The following is a 15,168-nucleotide window of genomic DNA, read 5'->3' as shown; positions in this document are numbered from 1 at the left end:
AAAAACCCACCGAAATTCCTTGGACTACACATTCCCTCTTCCCTGTGCAAGCCATTCTTCTGCTTGAGTGATTCCATCCATCAGTAGTATACAAGGGCACTGCTAAGAGTGGAGAGAAGAATCTCCCCCTCACTCTGACACAAAACCAAAACCAGACAGGGAAAAATGGGATATCGTTTATTATGGGCAGGAGGTTCTGTAGGATCTCCAAGAAAATGCATTTGTTGGGAGACGAGGGAGGAGGAAAGAAATATCCCAGATAAAAGGGTCCATCATCATCCCATCTGCTGGAGTCAACAAAAAGAAAAGACTTTGGGGTCCGCATAAGGAGGAAATAGGTGCTTTTGGGATGTGAGTCATCGTAGAGTGCCTCTAAACGTAAGGAAATCATAAAGAGAACAAAAAATAAAAGAAAATGGGGCTGGACTAAAATAGGGTTCTATAGGACTTTTCGGGAGCGCATCCTTCCTTAATATTCTTCCAAAGCACGGGAGAAATCTGGAATTCGGCTCAAATTGGTGCACTTAGAAAAATGGCATTGAACACATTGATTCTACTTTGTTAGACAAAAAGTTCTATTCACCATCAGTTACCCACCTCAGAAATACAATCGGAACGACCTCAGTAGTCTTTATCCTCTCAGAGCTCTTGGTTCCTACAGCCAGACCCATAGGCCGAGATATCTGGCAGACCCGTAAATAACAAAGCCAGGGGCCTGCCGCCTCCAAAGGCAGGATCGAACTTTGAAGGAGGATACAATAGGTTTGGGGAGGGGGGGAGCCACAGAAACTTTTCCTGAGAAATTTTGAGTTAAATTTTGATTAACAGAAATCGGTAAATATAGCATATAATGGGTATTTCTTTCGATATTTTAATTTTTTCATCGGAATAATTTTTTTCTAACTTTTGGTCGGTTACCCCCCCCCCACTTCCGTACTCCTCCGCCCAGGGCCAGGCTTTTTTACTGCTACTTAACCACACATGTACCTCGTCCATATTACTCTGCGGAATTTCTAACGAATTGGTAAATGTTGAAATGCGCGAGAACGTGTTGTGAACGTAACGTAAAGTTTGTTACTGTGTAATGCTTGTCATTAGTGCTGCCATCAATTTTTCTAACTATAAGTGCAATGATTGAATAATTGTATCGCTGTAGGCCTGTTGCACTCTTTTGCGAGACTTTTTAAAGGGGAGATGGACTCGCATCGGAGTTGGGAACCACAGAAAACAAAACTTCAGCCGACCACGACTGTGGCGCCGGTGGGGGGGGGGGGGGTTCTTTTTACTGCCGACGCGTGGTTAAACAGGGGTAGAAAATGAAAATTTGATTTTTGTAGCAGTATTTATCAGTTTTGTAGAACTAAAATTTTTGGAATAAATAAAATGCACAGTTTTTAAATACATATATGCAGTAGAATACACAGGAATACTTTTTACTTTAAAAAACAGTGTTATCTCAGCTCAGAAGAACGGAGGTGCCGCCCCCCCCCCCACAGGCACAAAAAATATAGAGATTTCTTCCGGAAGAAATTTTATTTAAATTTTTAAATCAAAAATTTTTTGAGACTTCTTTTGATGTTCATATTTTTACATTCTCTACAATATCAACAAATGAAAGGCTTTTAACATAGACACATTTTAACACGTGGTATTTCAGATTTCTAAACTAATTTGAGAATGAGTTTTTAGATTTAGCTTGTAGACTTGGGGTAATCACTAATTTAAAAAAAATAATAATCACTACAGTAGAGACTTGAAACACTCATTAGAAAGGTAATTATTTTTCTTGTTGTTGCCGCTGATGCAAGTTGTGCTTTTGTTCTCTTCAGTTTCAAGCATTTCTGAACGTTTGATCTTGCTTCTTTTACCCCCAGAATTTAACCATTTCATATTTAGAATGATGTTTCTTTTTGAGTTCGCACTTGATCATTACCTTGGTTTGATTCAACATACTTTGAGACAACTTCTTTTGCTGTGTCATTCTTAGAATATTTATTAGAAATTCTAAAAAAATTTAATAGTGATTAAAACTATAGACTTGAATCATTTTTAACTCAAACTATAAAAATAAAAACTATAGAAAGTAACGATTAAACTATAGAAAGTAATGATTAAACTATAGAAAGTAATGATTAAACTATAGAAAGTAATGATTAAACTATAGAAAGTAATGATTAAACTATAGAAAGTAATGATTAAACTATAGAAAGTAATGATTAAACTATAGAAAGTAATGATTAAACTTTTAGAAATTTAATCTAATGATTATATTTTCACAAAACATTCAATCCAAGTGCATCTGTTTTCACTCCCTATTTTCTCCCAATTTGCATTTACAGACGTCTTTTGCGTCGCAACTCCTGATGGTGAGGTGATGAAAAGGTGGCTGTTTTTCCAGTGCGATAATGGCAGTACAGCCAGTCAGGGAAAATGACGCAATTTAAAAAGTAAGGAACGCATTACTCAAAGGAGTCGACCTTTTTTCGTAAAAAAATAGCAGGAAACACCAATTGAAGGGTTTTTTCCGTTGGTCTGCGGATGAGCGGCAATTTGCATAGTTTGACCCAATTTTATACGTTGTCGGAAGCCTAGGCGCCGAATCCTGGGGAGAGGGCCTCAATCTAATTCCAATTGTGGCCCCAAGAAATAAAATTGCGTGGAGGACAAATGATGTTATCGGAAAGTCAGCTTCTATTGTGACATAACTTCAATGTTTCTTGAGGGAAAATTGTTTTTCGCACAAGATGGCGCAGAATTGAATAATTTCGACATTTCTGTAGCAAAATATAACAAAAACCGGAAATTGTAGCAAAATGTAGCAGACATTTAAAAAATATAGAAGCCGCAGAATTTTAAAAGATATTCATGGCACAATTTAATTTTCTCCAATCAAAAAATGGTGTGGACAATGTTAACCATAAGAATTGGGGGGGGGGGCGTCTTTTTCCGAGTAGCACCGAGCAGCATGAAGTCCAGGAGAACGAAAAGTAATCTTCAAGTACGAAGTCAAGTTCTTAGGGCCGATACCTATTTTTAGAAAGTGACGAAGGGCGCAACCTTCGGTACAACAGTAAAAAAGAACGGGGAGACGGAGCTCATCTCGCAGCGTTTTGAGGTCAGGGACTCGACGTGGCATAAAAAAAGCGTCCATCATGTACACTGGGTGATCATTTCCATCTGGAAGCAGCTTTGATTACGCTATCATTGCCGCATTTCGGACGTTGCTTCTTTAAATAATCTGAAAGGAAAGCGAATAGGCACACGTAAAATGAACGATAACATCGTGTCACGTCAAGATATTACCGTAATAACTTATCTGAATTCTCCTTACTTATCAGAATAAAATATTGAAGACAATAATTTGATATATAGGACACAAAAGGGAATAAATTTTTACAAAATCCCTTCGGTCATAATGCTCTTCATGTTTTTTCTTTTTTCTGGGGGGGAATATGTAAGTGCACTTGAATTTGAATACTTCGCACTTGGTACATGGAACTAATAATCGAATAAACTTAGCTCTCAAAAACGGATATTTAGCACTGATAATTTGATAAACTAACGGATGTTTAAACATTTATATATTTAGCTACAAATATAAGTGTCCGCTAAATAATTATAATTCTTATTAACTAATAAACTAATTAGTCACCATAATTAATTCACTCCGAACAGTAAAAGCCCGTTTTAAATGAATCGATTAAATATAAAGAACTTATTGGTTCCCGACACTTTTTATTAGTAATCATAATTCATTAACTGAATTAGCTGGTCGTATATTATTGCGTTTTAATATCGATTCTTTTGTATCGTTCTTTTAAGAAGTACTACCGGACTACTAATCAGAGGGGTTTAAGGGATTGTATCCCAACCGCGAATGTGGCGAGACGGAAGTATGAGGTCACTCGAGGGGCCCCAGCTCTCACTATAGTGATTATATTTTTGATTCAAACAAGATCTTGTTGCCCCTACGTGACAGCGCGAGCAGCGAGCCGTCATGACAAAAGCGAAGTCATTAATTAAGTAATGATTCTACTTCTATGTCATAATTACCGATTAGTAATAACGGTAATTAATAGTTACAAAATCTCCGTTAATTTTAGTGTATTCCACTATAAAACGTATACTTAGGTGGGGGGGGGGGGATACCAGTTTCATAGTAGATATTATCTACACTTAAAGTGCAGTTTTAATTCCATCCATTTTTTTTTCTCCTTGCTCGGCTAAAAATTTAGTGTTGAGAAAAATAATTCTTTATGCCTCTCATTATCCAACTCTGGAGTACTAGTTCATACCCTCCTATATACAATACCCATCTTTCAGATGTGCATGCACATTACATGCATAATGGGTAACAACTGTAACAATACAGTTCAATCAAAAATGTGCTCTCGTAATAACTGTTTTAGGAAATGGGAAGAATGCTCAGTAACATGCCCAAGATGAGCAGTGGCATGTGATCAATTTTTGGCTTTCGGATAGCTTCCTTTTCTCATCCGATTTGCAAGTTAATTACAATTTCGGTTTCTAAATATCAAGATCGGGCTCTTTTCTGTGAGTTCCTTTATACGCCACTGCGACTTATCTCTGCCGATTCGAGGCGTTTAAAAGAAATGTAATAACGTTCTTTTCACACAACTATTATATCTCGCGGGAAATTCATCGTTTTATTGTCCTGTTCCCGTTGGAACAAAAAGCTACAAAGTATTCACCTGCGGAAATTGCTATAACATCCTTCAGGTATTTTAGTTACGTATCATGTTTTCATCAATGTGAGAACATTGACGTAAATAACAATGTCTCTTTCTTAACAATGTCTAAAAAAATCGATTCACCGCAGTTTCATATTTTTCATGTAATTTTTTTTCCTAAATTTTTGTTCAAAAAATGAATCGGTGGTGCATCAACCTTTATATATATATATATATATATATATATATATATGTAAAATCTGAAACATTCTTGGACGATTGATCAGAAATGTAGAATTTGTCAGAGTTGTGGCAAGAAAACCTGTAAGAGAAAGAGAGCTAGATTTTTTTTTTTCATTTTTTTTTTCAAACAAGACCTCATCTCAAGCTTCTCACCAGAAGCAATCATCTCTTCATGCTATTACTGTCCAGGGAAATCGCTAACAGAGCATACGTGCCATGACCCAACAAGCAATGAACTCGGAACCTCAGATACGCAACGTATTTGCACAGACATCCTGGGTAACAACCACCTGTAAAAGCCCTATAGCTCCCTCGCCACTTTTATGATGGATGGCAACTAGGGAAAATGATTCTTTTCCCCCTTCCTCGTGGATAAGAAAGAGTTAATGATGCAGCGACTGACCCGCTGCATCGAATGGATGATTTTTCGAAGTTTGAAATCCTCATTTACTGGCTCAGCCTTCCGTAAAAGAGTCCTCGAGGAAGCGCGCGTGAATTGGCTTGTGGCTGACAAGTCCCTTTCACTTATGGGACAATGGCACCGTGACCTACACCGACACACAAACATCGAATTTCTGAATGATGTAACTCCAACCATTCTGGAATCACTAGTCTTTGGGGAAAAAATGGCTAAATCTCCAATTTCTTTTTTTAAATACTACAAATTTTAGTTATCACAGCACATAATATTACCAACACACATTACCCAAAGAATTTGTTACTATTTCCAATAAGTCAACATTTGAAATTCACCATTACATGGAATGAAATCCATACCGAGACAAAAATTCAAATTCTGTGTGAGAGAACCATATTTCCCGATCTGGATGATCTTTCATATTTCGGATAACCACCGACATTTCTCTAGACCATAGGTTTCTAACTGATGTTCCGAAAAACCCTAGGGTATTCCAAATAGATTTTTTGGGGTTTCACAACATAAAAAGCTTTGAAATTTTTCATTACGGGTGCAATAAAAATATCCAGGTGTGTTTATGTTCCGTGGAACAGTTTCGCAACTATCAAGGGTTCCTGAATGACAAAAAAGTTAGCGCCACATGCCCTTCCTCCTCCTTCCGGGCTTGACGCATTCTGGGGAGGAGGGAGGGGGCAAGGGTAAGAATAAAGTGGAAGGGAACCATAACGGGGGGGGGGGGGTTAAAGGGGCAACAGAGGTGTGAAAAAGAATTGGATATTTAGAAATAAAGCTTTCAATTGAAATTCATTATCCCACAAATATGTGATCCTACCCTGTGGTAGGATGGCATAGCCCGACGTCCTCATGAGACCTGCATGATGAAATCCGATCTTAAGACTTTCAAGAATACGCAAAAATGTAAGCTGTTAAGTTTCAACTAAATATAGCGGCTCAAGAACATCACTTGGACCAGGGCCCCCCCCCCCATGATGTTGATATGTCCCTGCGTAGAACTCCCACAAGGGTGAACTTCACTGAATTCTAGCCCAGGGGTCAGTCCGAAGATCGGAAATGAAATTTTCCCGTTCACTATAAATTTACTCAAAATTGATTCAATAAGTATAAAGGGGGGGTATCACTTCTGGATGAGGGTAGATGAGCCCTGGTCAAAGGCCGAAACAAGCTACACTGACGTGGTAGTCACGTCACGTCAGTGTAGTGTGTTTCGGCCTTAAGACGGGAGAACCACAAGAAAATTTGGTCCTGACGAGGCCATGGGAGGAAAAAAGACTCGGCTCTAGGTCATATATACCGCCTGAGCCTCAAGCAAAATGATCCACGGAAAAAATATGATTTTTTGGTGTGAAAACGGGGATAGCGGAGGGAACAAAAATGAAATTCATGTGTTTCCATGACCAGAGAATTAACACCCAAGCAGCTTTTCAATCCGAAACACAAATTTTATGGCAATTCAGAGCGGCAACGTTATCTTGAATCAAAATAAAACGAATGTTTCAAGGAAAACAGCCCATAAATTTTTATGTCCGCGCACTTGCTATCTAAATACCTGAAAAAAATTCTTGAAAATCTTTACTAACACGGAAACGTTCGCATTAACATATCTCAAAAGGGGAAAAAAATTCACATCTTTGTGATATCGGGACTATACCACGTCAAAATAGTAAGATCTAAGTATCAATCCATTTAGCGGAGCCCTGCGAAAATTGAAGTTTGTCATTAGGAATAAAAAAAATTCCTTGATGACTAAAGAGAACGTCAGCTCAAATATATTTCTCGCTGAAATTTGCCAGCGGCGAATGCGGCCTTGGACACTGATAATTTGGCTCCTGGCATGCCATTCATAAACGTTGAATGGAGTCACATAATAAAAAGGTAACGTTTAATCATTTCAGTAGGTTAAGGGAAGGGGGAAAAAAAATTACGAACAATTTTTCATCTCCATCGCACTAAAGCACGGACGTACGTGTACAAATGATCTTTTCATAGAAAACTAATGGTTCGTTCCTAACCCCAGGACCCACTGAGCAATAGACAATGCGAACAATACACCCCGGGCTTTTTATTAACCAAACCTATAGATTGAAAAAAAAAGTTATCTATGAGTAAACTCGGACTGTGCACCCGACTCAAATACTACTGATTGGGATAAAATGGAAGGAAAATAGCAAAAAAGAAACTCGAGGGTAGTAGAGCTCGAACACAGGCTCACTCGAGCGCGTCACGAGGCCCGCCATGTAGCACGAGTTTCACCCTCGATCACCATCTTGGATTGAAGCCAAATGCGCAAACATTAAAAAAACCACACAAACTGAAGGAATTTTTTACCCAAATAAATGGATTTGAACATGACTTCGCCGTAAACACTGCTCCCAGTTCCATGCGACATGTTTAACATGAAAGAAAGCAACTTCTTGAAATATATTTTCAAAAAACCACAAATGGCATTTTTGTTGACGGACGATGCTAGAGGAGGCATGCGAAGAGCTCGTCTATAATCGAAATCATGAAACCCCGCAACGGGCGTGACGAAGTTACTTAAACACGTGTGCATATATAAGGTAGTTACAAAAAGAAAGAAAAGACACACAAACAATGAGGTTCATTTAACGAAAGAATGGTGAAGCAATTTCTCTCTGAAAGGAGCCGTGATTTTCAACTAGAAACGGAATGTGAAGAAGTAATTTCTTATTATAAAGCTGGTTTTTGAAAAAGGAGGAGTCGACTCAGACTTGCGAGAGCTATACACGGAAACGTAATTACCCATTGAGAAGGGGGAAAACAAAAAAAACCTTTGATCATTATGATTATCATCTGTGGAAAACGGAAGACAGCAAATTCTTCAGGGAGGGAGCAATAGCAAGAAAATACTAACTGTGATGGTAGCGTACATAACAAAAACTATTATTTTAGTATTCTGAAGTTTGGAAATTCGAAAGATGTTTAAAAAATTTGAACATCGAACTCATCGAGGCTTTTCAACATATAGGGTGTACATGATTAAAGTTCCCCTGTTCTGGGCTGTCTACAGCTCTAAATACCCATCAGAAAATAAAAGTTATGAAATTCTTAACAACCACCCACCCCCCACATAAAAATCTTTTGGCAACAAATATGGATAATCTGTATTGAAGTGTCGGCGACAAAACTGGTTTCCTCGTACGCATGTTAGAAATAAAAGAGGGAAAAAGATTAGTGTGCAATAGAGAGAGATTTCCTTCCCTCTCTATTACCGTTCTTTCTTACTCTCTATTTTTTTTTCTTCCCCTTATGCAAAGTAGAAAAATACATTATATTGCACGTGTTGGACGGAGGAAATCACTAAACAGGAATATAGAAAGAACAGGGAGGAAAAACTTCTGTTCATAGGGTTACAATCAAGCTTTGCTCTGATGAGAAAAGAGGTAAAAAAAAAGAAAATGAGAGTTGGAATGAATTTCTTCCATTTGCGTTTAAACGAGATACCTCGTCCCTGATCTTTAAGGGGTTAGAGACTAAAAATCTCCAATTCTCCGCATGGCTTTTTCGGTGCAAAATCATGTTCGTACAAGAGTTTCACCAGCAAAGGTAAGGTTTGTAAAGGTGAAGAAATTAGAATGGAAATGGTTCTGACAGAAGGGGGTCATTCAAGTATTACGTCAGCATCGTTGGGGGACGGGGGGTTGGACGATGCTTGACGTCATCAACCACCCTTTATGAAAATATGAAATATTCTTAATGGCATCTTATTCGGTGCGCCAAAAACGAGTAAAACTTTTGGCTAGTTTGTGGCCACCTGAGCTAACATTCAGTGATCTCTAAATGCTTCGCGAATCCAAGTAATCTGGAAATGTGCCGCGGGTAACTTGAGTGAGATAGAATCGCACTGGGGGTAGGGGGGGCACCAGTGCTCTAAACTGAGTCACATGCCACTCAAGGGATCTCTAAATGTGCCACGGATCGCAAACCCAAGAGCAGGACCTCGCGTACGGAGCGAGAGGAATCAAAGTGAAATAACTGTATACAGTTGAACCTCGCTAAAACGAACTCGCTTACTGCGAATTTTTGCTTGATACATCTTCACGTGGGATATGATGTAATTGCTGTTTCATCCCTTCGATCGATTGGTACCAAATATTTTTTAGTTGGTTCTCCAAATATTTTAGTCTTTCTAACTGGGTTCGACTGCATCCTTAAACAATTTTGATTAGAAGATAGAGATATATATACGTACCAAGGTACACTTGGACTCCAGGCTCCTTCGAATTGAAAAGATATGTAATGGCAATAGACATGTCGAACAGTTTAGACTCGAATAACCTGAGGAGGAGAGACTCCTTCGGAGGCGGCTTCGAGAAACAGGAGTTTTTCTGCTCATCGTCATCCTCGTCATCGTTTTCCGGATCACACTCCAATTCGCAGTCCAGCTCACTACGAGAACTACTGTGGCCGCCGCCGCTGGCAGCTTCGTCCTCGGCTATACACTCGTCCGCGAGGCCGACAACGTCTTGGGACGACGATTTGTGTCCCGATCCGGTGGCACTGGTGGGCAGCGTGGATGCGGCTCGATGGCACCTGTCCCCGTCGTCAGAGTTGAATATACCACTGTCGTCTGAGGCGAGGCTGGTACGGTCCGTATCTCTGATGGCACTTCCAGGAACGAGGTTGCAACCGCCTGGCACGACGGCTCCATTCTGGTGGCACGAGGAGGGGGTGCCGAGCGACACGCTGCTGTCAGTCGTGGCACAACCACTGCTGCTGCCGCTGCTGTCCAGCTTGGCCCGGCACTGTTGTATGATGGGCGACACGCCAGCGGAAGCCGCCTCCGGTATCTGCTGAAGGACCGAGTCTAGGCTGCGATTTCGATGGTGAGTGTGGATATCGTCCGTCGACACGGCGGCTCGCGTTCGGAAGTCCAGGCTGTAGTTGCGTTGGTGAGAAGCGACGCACGATATGCGTCTGTTGCAGCCTCGAGGCGAGTGATGACCATGGACCCCAACGTCCAGGGACAGTCGCAGCCGCTTTGCAAGGCTGTCGTCTTCCATCGAGAACTAGCGGAGGACACTTGATCAGGAAGATGACTCATCCATCATGTAAAACACATATGCGGAGGAGCAAAGCAGAGATCACCTGTGAGGAAGATCAAGACACAATTATTCATGGAAAAGGCTACATAGAACAGTCTCAATCATAATTCAGAAACAGTTTCCTGTCGATAATAATGAATCTTGAATTTGAATCCATATTATCTAATCATAAGGGTCTTCTAGGTATCCTATAATAGGGCCCCCGAACTCACTGTACAAACTGATTCTCTTCCTTATATGTCTGACCTCGCACGTTTTTTGTAGCTGCATATGAATACACGTACATGACTAAGGGCCATTTAGATCCCATGATAGGAACACCCCCAATCTTTTTTTTCTAATCCTTGTAACTGAGAAATCAGAGCCGCAATCAAGACTGGCCTTCTTGGGGAGGGGCGGCTTCATTTTTGGATTGGAAAGTAACGGGGAATCTCCTCGAGCTATTTAAACCTCCTAGAGCTAACCTTAAAACGAAATAATTGAAATAAATTTAAAAAAAGTTTTTGTGCTGTTTTAACACTTAGAGTTTTTCATTTTTGATTCCCTGGGGGTAAGACGCTTGGTGGGCCGTTCCGTCATTATTCTATGGCCTTTGTATTGAAAGCCATAAATTACTGCTTCCCGGAGGCCCGACGACGATGACTGCACCTAGTCATAATGGGATGCGAGCTATACCCTCTCCCGCTCACTTAAGGCAACGGCATATTGGTGGTTGATAAAACAATAGACAACCAAATACACTAGTGCTATGGTGTCTTATAAAGCTTCTTAACCTGTTTACGATCACGGGTGTGACATTACGTCCAAACATCAGTGGAATTAATTCAAACAAGTTCTGTTTGCTTTCCAGCTTTTTTTCATATATCTATCTTCACTATCGTGAAGCTTTATAGCAACCCTATTATCACAATTGTCTAGCAGGGTTGGCACGGTATTTACCATTGGTGGTTTTACCGTCTTAGTAAAAACATTTTTCCCGCGGTTTTTACTACCCAGGGAAAACCCATGGCTTTTACCACCTTCGGAGAATTTTTTTCAAATAATTGCAGAAACAGTGATTTATCTACTTTTTTTAATTTTTCCCGAAAACATTCATAATTTTGATACAATGTTGTGTGAACACAGAACACTAAAATTATTGTATTCTTACTAGCATGCATATTAAATTATAATATGCTGATTTGTGATCTTATTGTTATATATTTTCTTGCCATAAACCTTGACCATAGGTGCAGGGTTACCACGGCGACTAGAAAATCGACATTGGCACCTAAAATTTTCTTTATGTAATTGTTCGCTTGAAGTCTACGGATGACACAAATTTTCTGATTTCAGGACAGTGTGTCTTTTAGCAAAAAAAAGTATTTGTAAGAGTAAAAAAACAGTATTTAGTACCATTTTTCTTGAGCAAAGAATTGTGCTTGACTTCTAAGCATAAATATATTTTTTTTTCATTCAAGCCCTGCTGTAGTGTCTCATATTGTCATTATATGCTGTTTATATATTTATTCCCAGACCTGCTCTATACGAAAAGTAATATACAATAATCTTATACATCGATTTCTTTATATCGATATTACTTTCTGGTCCTAATTCATAACGTTAATATGCTCCATTTATAAAGAATAACTCCTTTATAACACAATGTCTTTCTGGTCCTTTTGTGTGAGTATCATTATATAGGCTTTCACTATAGTATGTGTATATATAAATTGTACAAAATATAAAATATAAGTTATATTAGAATTGATACAGTCGATGCTCGTTATGACAACTTCGTTATAGCGACAAAGACTGGTAGGGTAAGTCACAAATGTTTTATATAACGACCGTCCCAATCAGGCCCGACTACATCCCCAAGTCTCCCCCTCGCTCCAAATATAACGTCCATTCTCGACGGGACGAAGGGGTCGTTATATCGGGCGTCGATTGTAATACCAAAATTTCTCTTTTATTGCCTATATTGTCATAATAACTGTAGATATGGATAGCATTCTTGATAAGCATGAGTAGGCAGTAGTGCCTTTTACTTAAGTCATGAAAATCTGTCATTATGAGAGGTTTTAGTAACATCAAAATTTTGAAGGAGTAAAAAATACATTATTGTACTTATGGTGTAGATTCAACAAACATCTTCCGTTACAGCAGTCTTCTTCAAAGTGTGCGTCGCGGCTCTTGGGCGTCACCCCCCTGCCCCCCCCCCACCCACATCCTGCCGCAAGGCACAGAGGCTATTCTCTTTGCCGAGCCACCACTATAGTGAATTTTTTAACGTGGAAAAAAAGAATGATTGGAATCGTATCGGGCTCTGAAATCAGAATCCTGATGCCAATCACATGTCTGTGGGGGGTGGGGGGAAATGGTTCGAATAATGACAATATTCATTAGTAAAACCAGCCCCCGGGGATGCAGGACCTCAGATGATGTGGAGATCTGTGACAGTAGGCTTTACCGATCAATTTACAGTTACAATACATCTGGAATGTACAGCGCACATTCAAAGAAAGAAAAAAAAACACTTCAGCTCTGATGAAACAAGTACGAATTTTTCTGTGTGCAATATTAGTTTTTTTTTTTTTTTTTTTTTGCCCAAGGCCCATATTTACAAAGGCTTCCTTGGTAAAATCATCCGAGTTGTCGAAAACTGATGTTTTCCTCTTGTCCCCCCATCACCCCCTTGTGTCCATTCATAGCCTGGATAGTCCTACTTTGAGAAACACCGATTTCGACACTCCACCAGAGTTTAGTTCACAGTTCAGTTTTCACATTTCGAGGTTTACAATAACGAGTGATCTTCGAAACGGGCAGCGCGAATGTTTTGAAGAATTCATTGAAATGTATAGGAATGAGAAATGCTTGTGGCAGGTGAAAAATAAAGATTACCATAACAAAATTAAGAAAGATAATAGTTATGAGAGATGGGTGTGGAAATATATCCTCTAGCGAACAGAGACAGTGTTGTTAAAAAAATAAACAGTTTGCGAAGCAATTTCCGAAAGGAATTGAAAAAAAAAAAAAGCTTTCAGTAGATATCTTGATCCTTTGAGAAAATTATGCGAATCTTTTGGTGCAAATGCCAATTCCTGTAATAACTTAACGTGCGAATATTGTTGCCTTTTTTTTTAACCAATCTTTGCACCACGTTACCCGTTTTTTTCTTTTTTTTGAGTTAATAACTTTCAGTGCCATAACCAATCCAACTATACCCAAAGCATCATCTGTGGAAATCATACTTGAAAATTCCGAACTTTATAAGACTATGAAAAAATCCGAACTGATCAAAAGACCGCGAAGACAATTAAACAAATGCTTTATGAGAAGGTTGTCACAATTTCTCTTCCAGAGAAATTGCGCCCCCCCCCCCCACACTCCCCCCTCCTAAAGGTTAATCCTGCGCATGTGCCCCCTGTTCAAAAAGTAGGTGTATTTTTCAAATTTTCAAACATTCAAAGAGTGACTAATCCTGATTTTATTTGGACAAAACAATATATGGATAAAAGAGCTCTGGATTTTTAAAACTTAAATTTTTTTTTAATGAATTTCAATGTAAGGAATGTGTTTCTTTTTTTGTAATGTCACAAATGTAATCGTAGACGACCCTAATTTTCTCATAGTGCGGTCAATCTTTGGAAAAGATTGGTGCCCCACACCTGGTAATTCTACCCTCGCTCCCATTCGATAAACCTGTAACACAATTAAGTGAGAAATTAAGAACCACCGCTCCCTCTCTCCAAATCTTTTGAGGCTAACGTCAGCGAAAACATCAGACATAAAAACAAACACGTTTGCAGAAAGTTTACGTCATGCAAATACGAATGATATTAATCACGCAAAAAATATTCATCCGACAGTTTTGTTTTTTTTGTCGGTATGGTTGTGGGTTGAAACTGGTCAATTAATTATGATTCTTTTTACACTCAGGAGACACGGACGAGAGGGGAAGAAAAGGGCTCTGTTTGGGACAGGCGAGTTTTTCTTGTATAAGAAACAGCTGTGCGTGTGTGAGAGTTTTTGGTGTTCGTTCACCTCTTCCATGTAAAACCACAGTAACTCTCCCCGAGCCGTCAAAACAACAAGAGCAGAAGCGAGTTTGCGTATGATTGAAGACACATCCGTGCATCTAATAGCTGTGCACCGTCTTCCCCCACCAATCGACGATGCTTCCGCTGTTCACTTTCGCGTCATACAATATAATACGGGCTTCCGCTTTCGAACCAACTTCCATGTAAATGATGCTCAATTGATAGGACGAGCTTAGCGCACGTTTCTCAGAAAAAAAGACGTAAAACTGAACGATCATCCCGTCAAGCGAAAATCTGGTCATCCGTCCATAGCGTATGTGTGTGCATCAGATCTCACACCTCTCGTTTCGGTTCGTGAACTAAATAGAATTCGAAAGTTCATGAAAATATTTCTCAACACACATCAATGTTGCAATAATGGACAAAACATTAGTAATTTCCGTGTGAATCAAATGATGTACCGTAACCTAATATATAAATCATGCAGAAATAAAAGAAATATCACATTTTCCTTGCTGTGAATTAGATGCAGGAGCCAAAAAAGGAGGAAGCTACGATTAAGCGAATTTTAAATACTGTACTACTACTACTAAAACTTTCAATCAAACAGTGAAACCGAGACATTTAACAAAAAAAAAAAAAGAGAAGTCATTCTCGTCAAATGTATAGCCTATTAACTACGAATCTTGAGACTAAATTGCAATATGCTC

General features: G+C 39.3%; 1 protein-coding gene across 3 annotated transcripts in view; it reads right to left on the bottom strand.

Annotated features, from left to right (window-relative positions):
• Positions 1–15,168, bottom strand: part of fwd (phosphatidylinositol 4-kinase beta fwd) — a 62,572-nt gene that overhangs the window by 19,385 nt on the left and 28,019 nt on the right. For all 3 annotated transcript variants that reach the window (XM_089234778.1, XM_089234780.1, XM_089234779.1), the window contains exon 2: positions 9,584–10,479. In XM_089234778.1, the coding sequence (XP_089090904.1) occupies positions 9,584–10,394 (811 nt within the window). In that variant the 5' untranslated portion in view covers positions 10,395–10,479. The remainder of the gene's footprint in view (positions 1–9,583; positions 10,480–15,168) is intronic.

The sequence above is a fragment of the Pholcus phalangioides genome, unplaced genomic scaffold (genome assembly GCF_987345545.1).
Source record: "Pholcus phalangioides strain wild (caught in Gottingen) unplaced genomic scaffold, Ppha-v1.0 ptg000008l_1, whole genome shotgun sequence".
NCBI classification, from domain to species: domain Eukaryota; kingdom Metazoa; phylum Arthropoda; class Arachnida; order Araneae; family Pholcidae; genus Pholcus; species Pholcus phalangioides.
The sequence above is the reverse complement of the archived record's forward strand: the minus strand, read 5'-3'. Positions and strand labels throughout refer to the sequence as shown.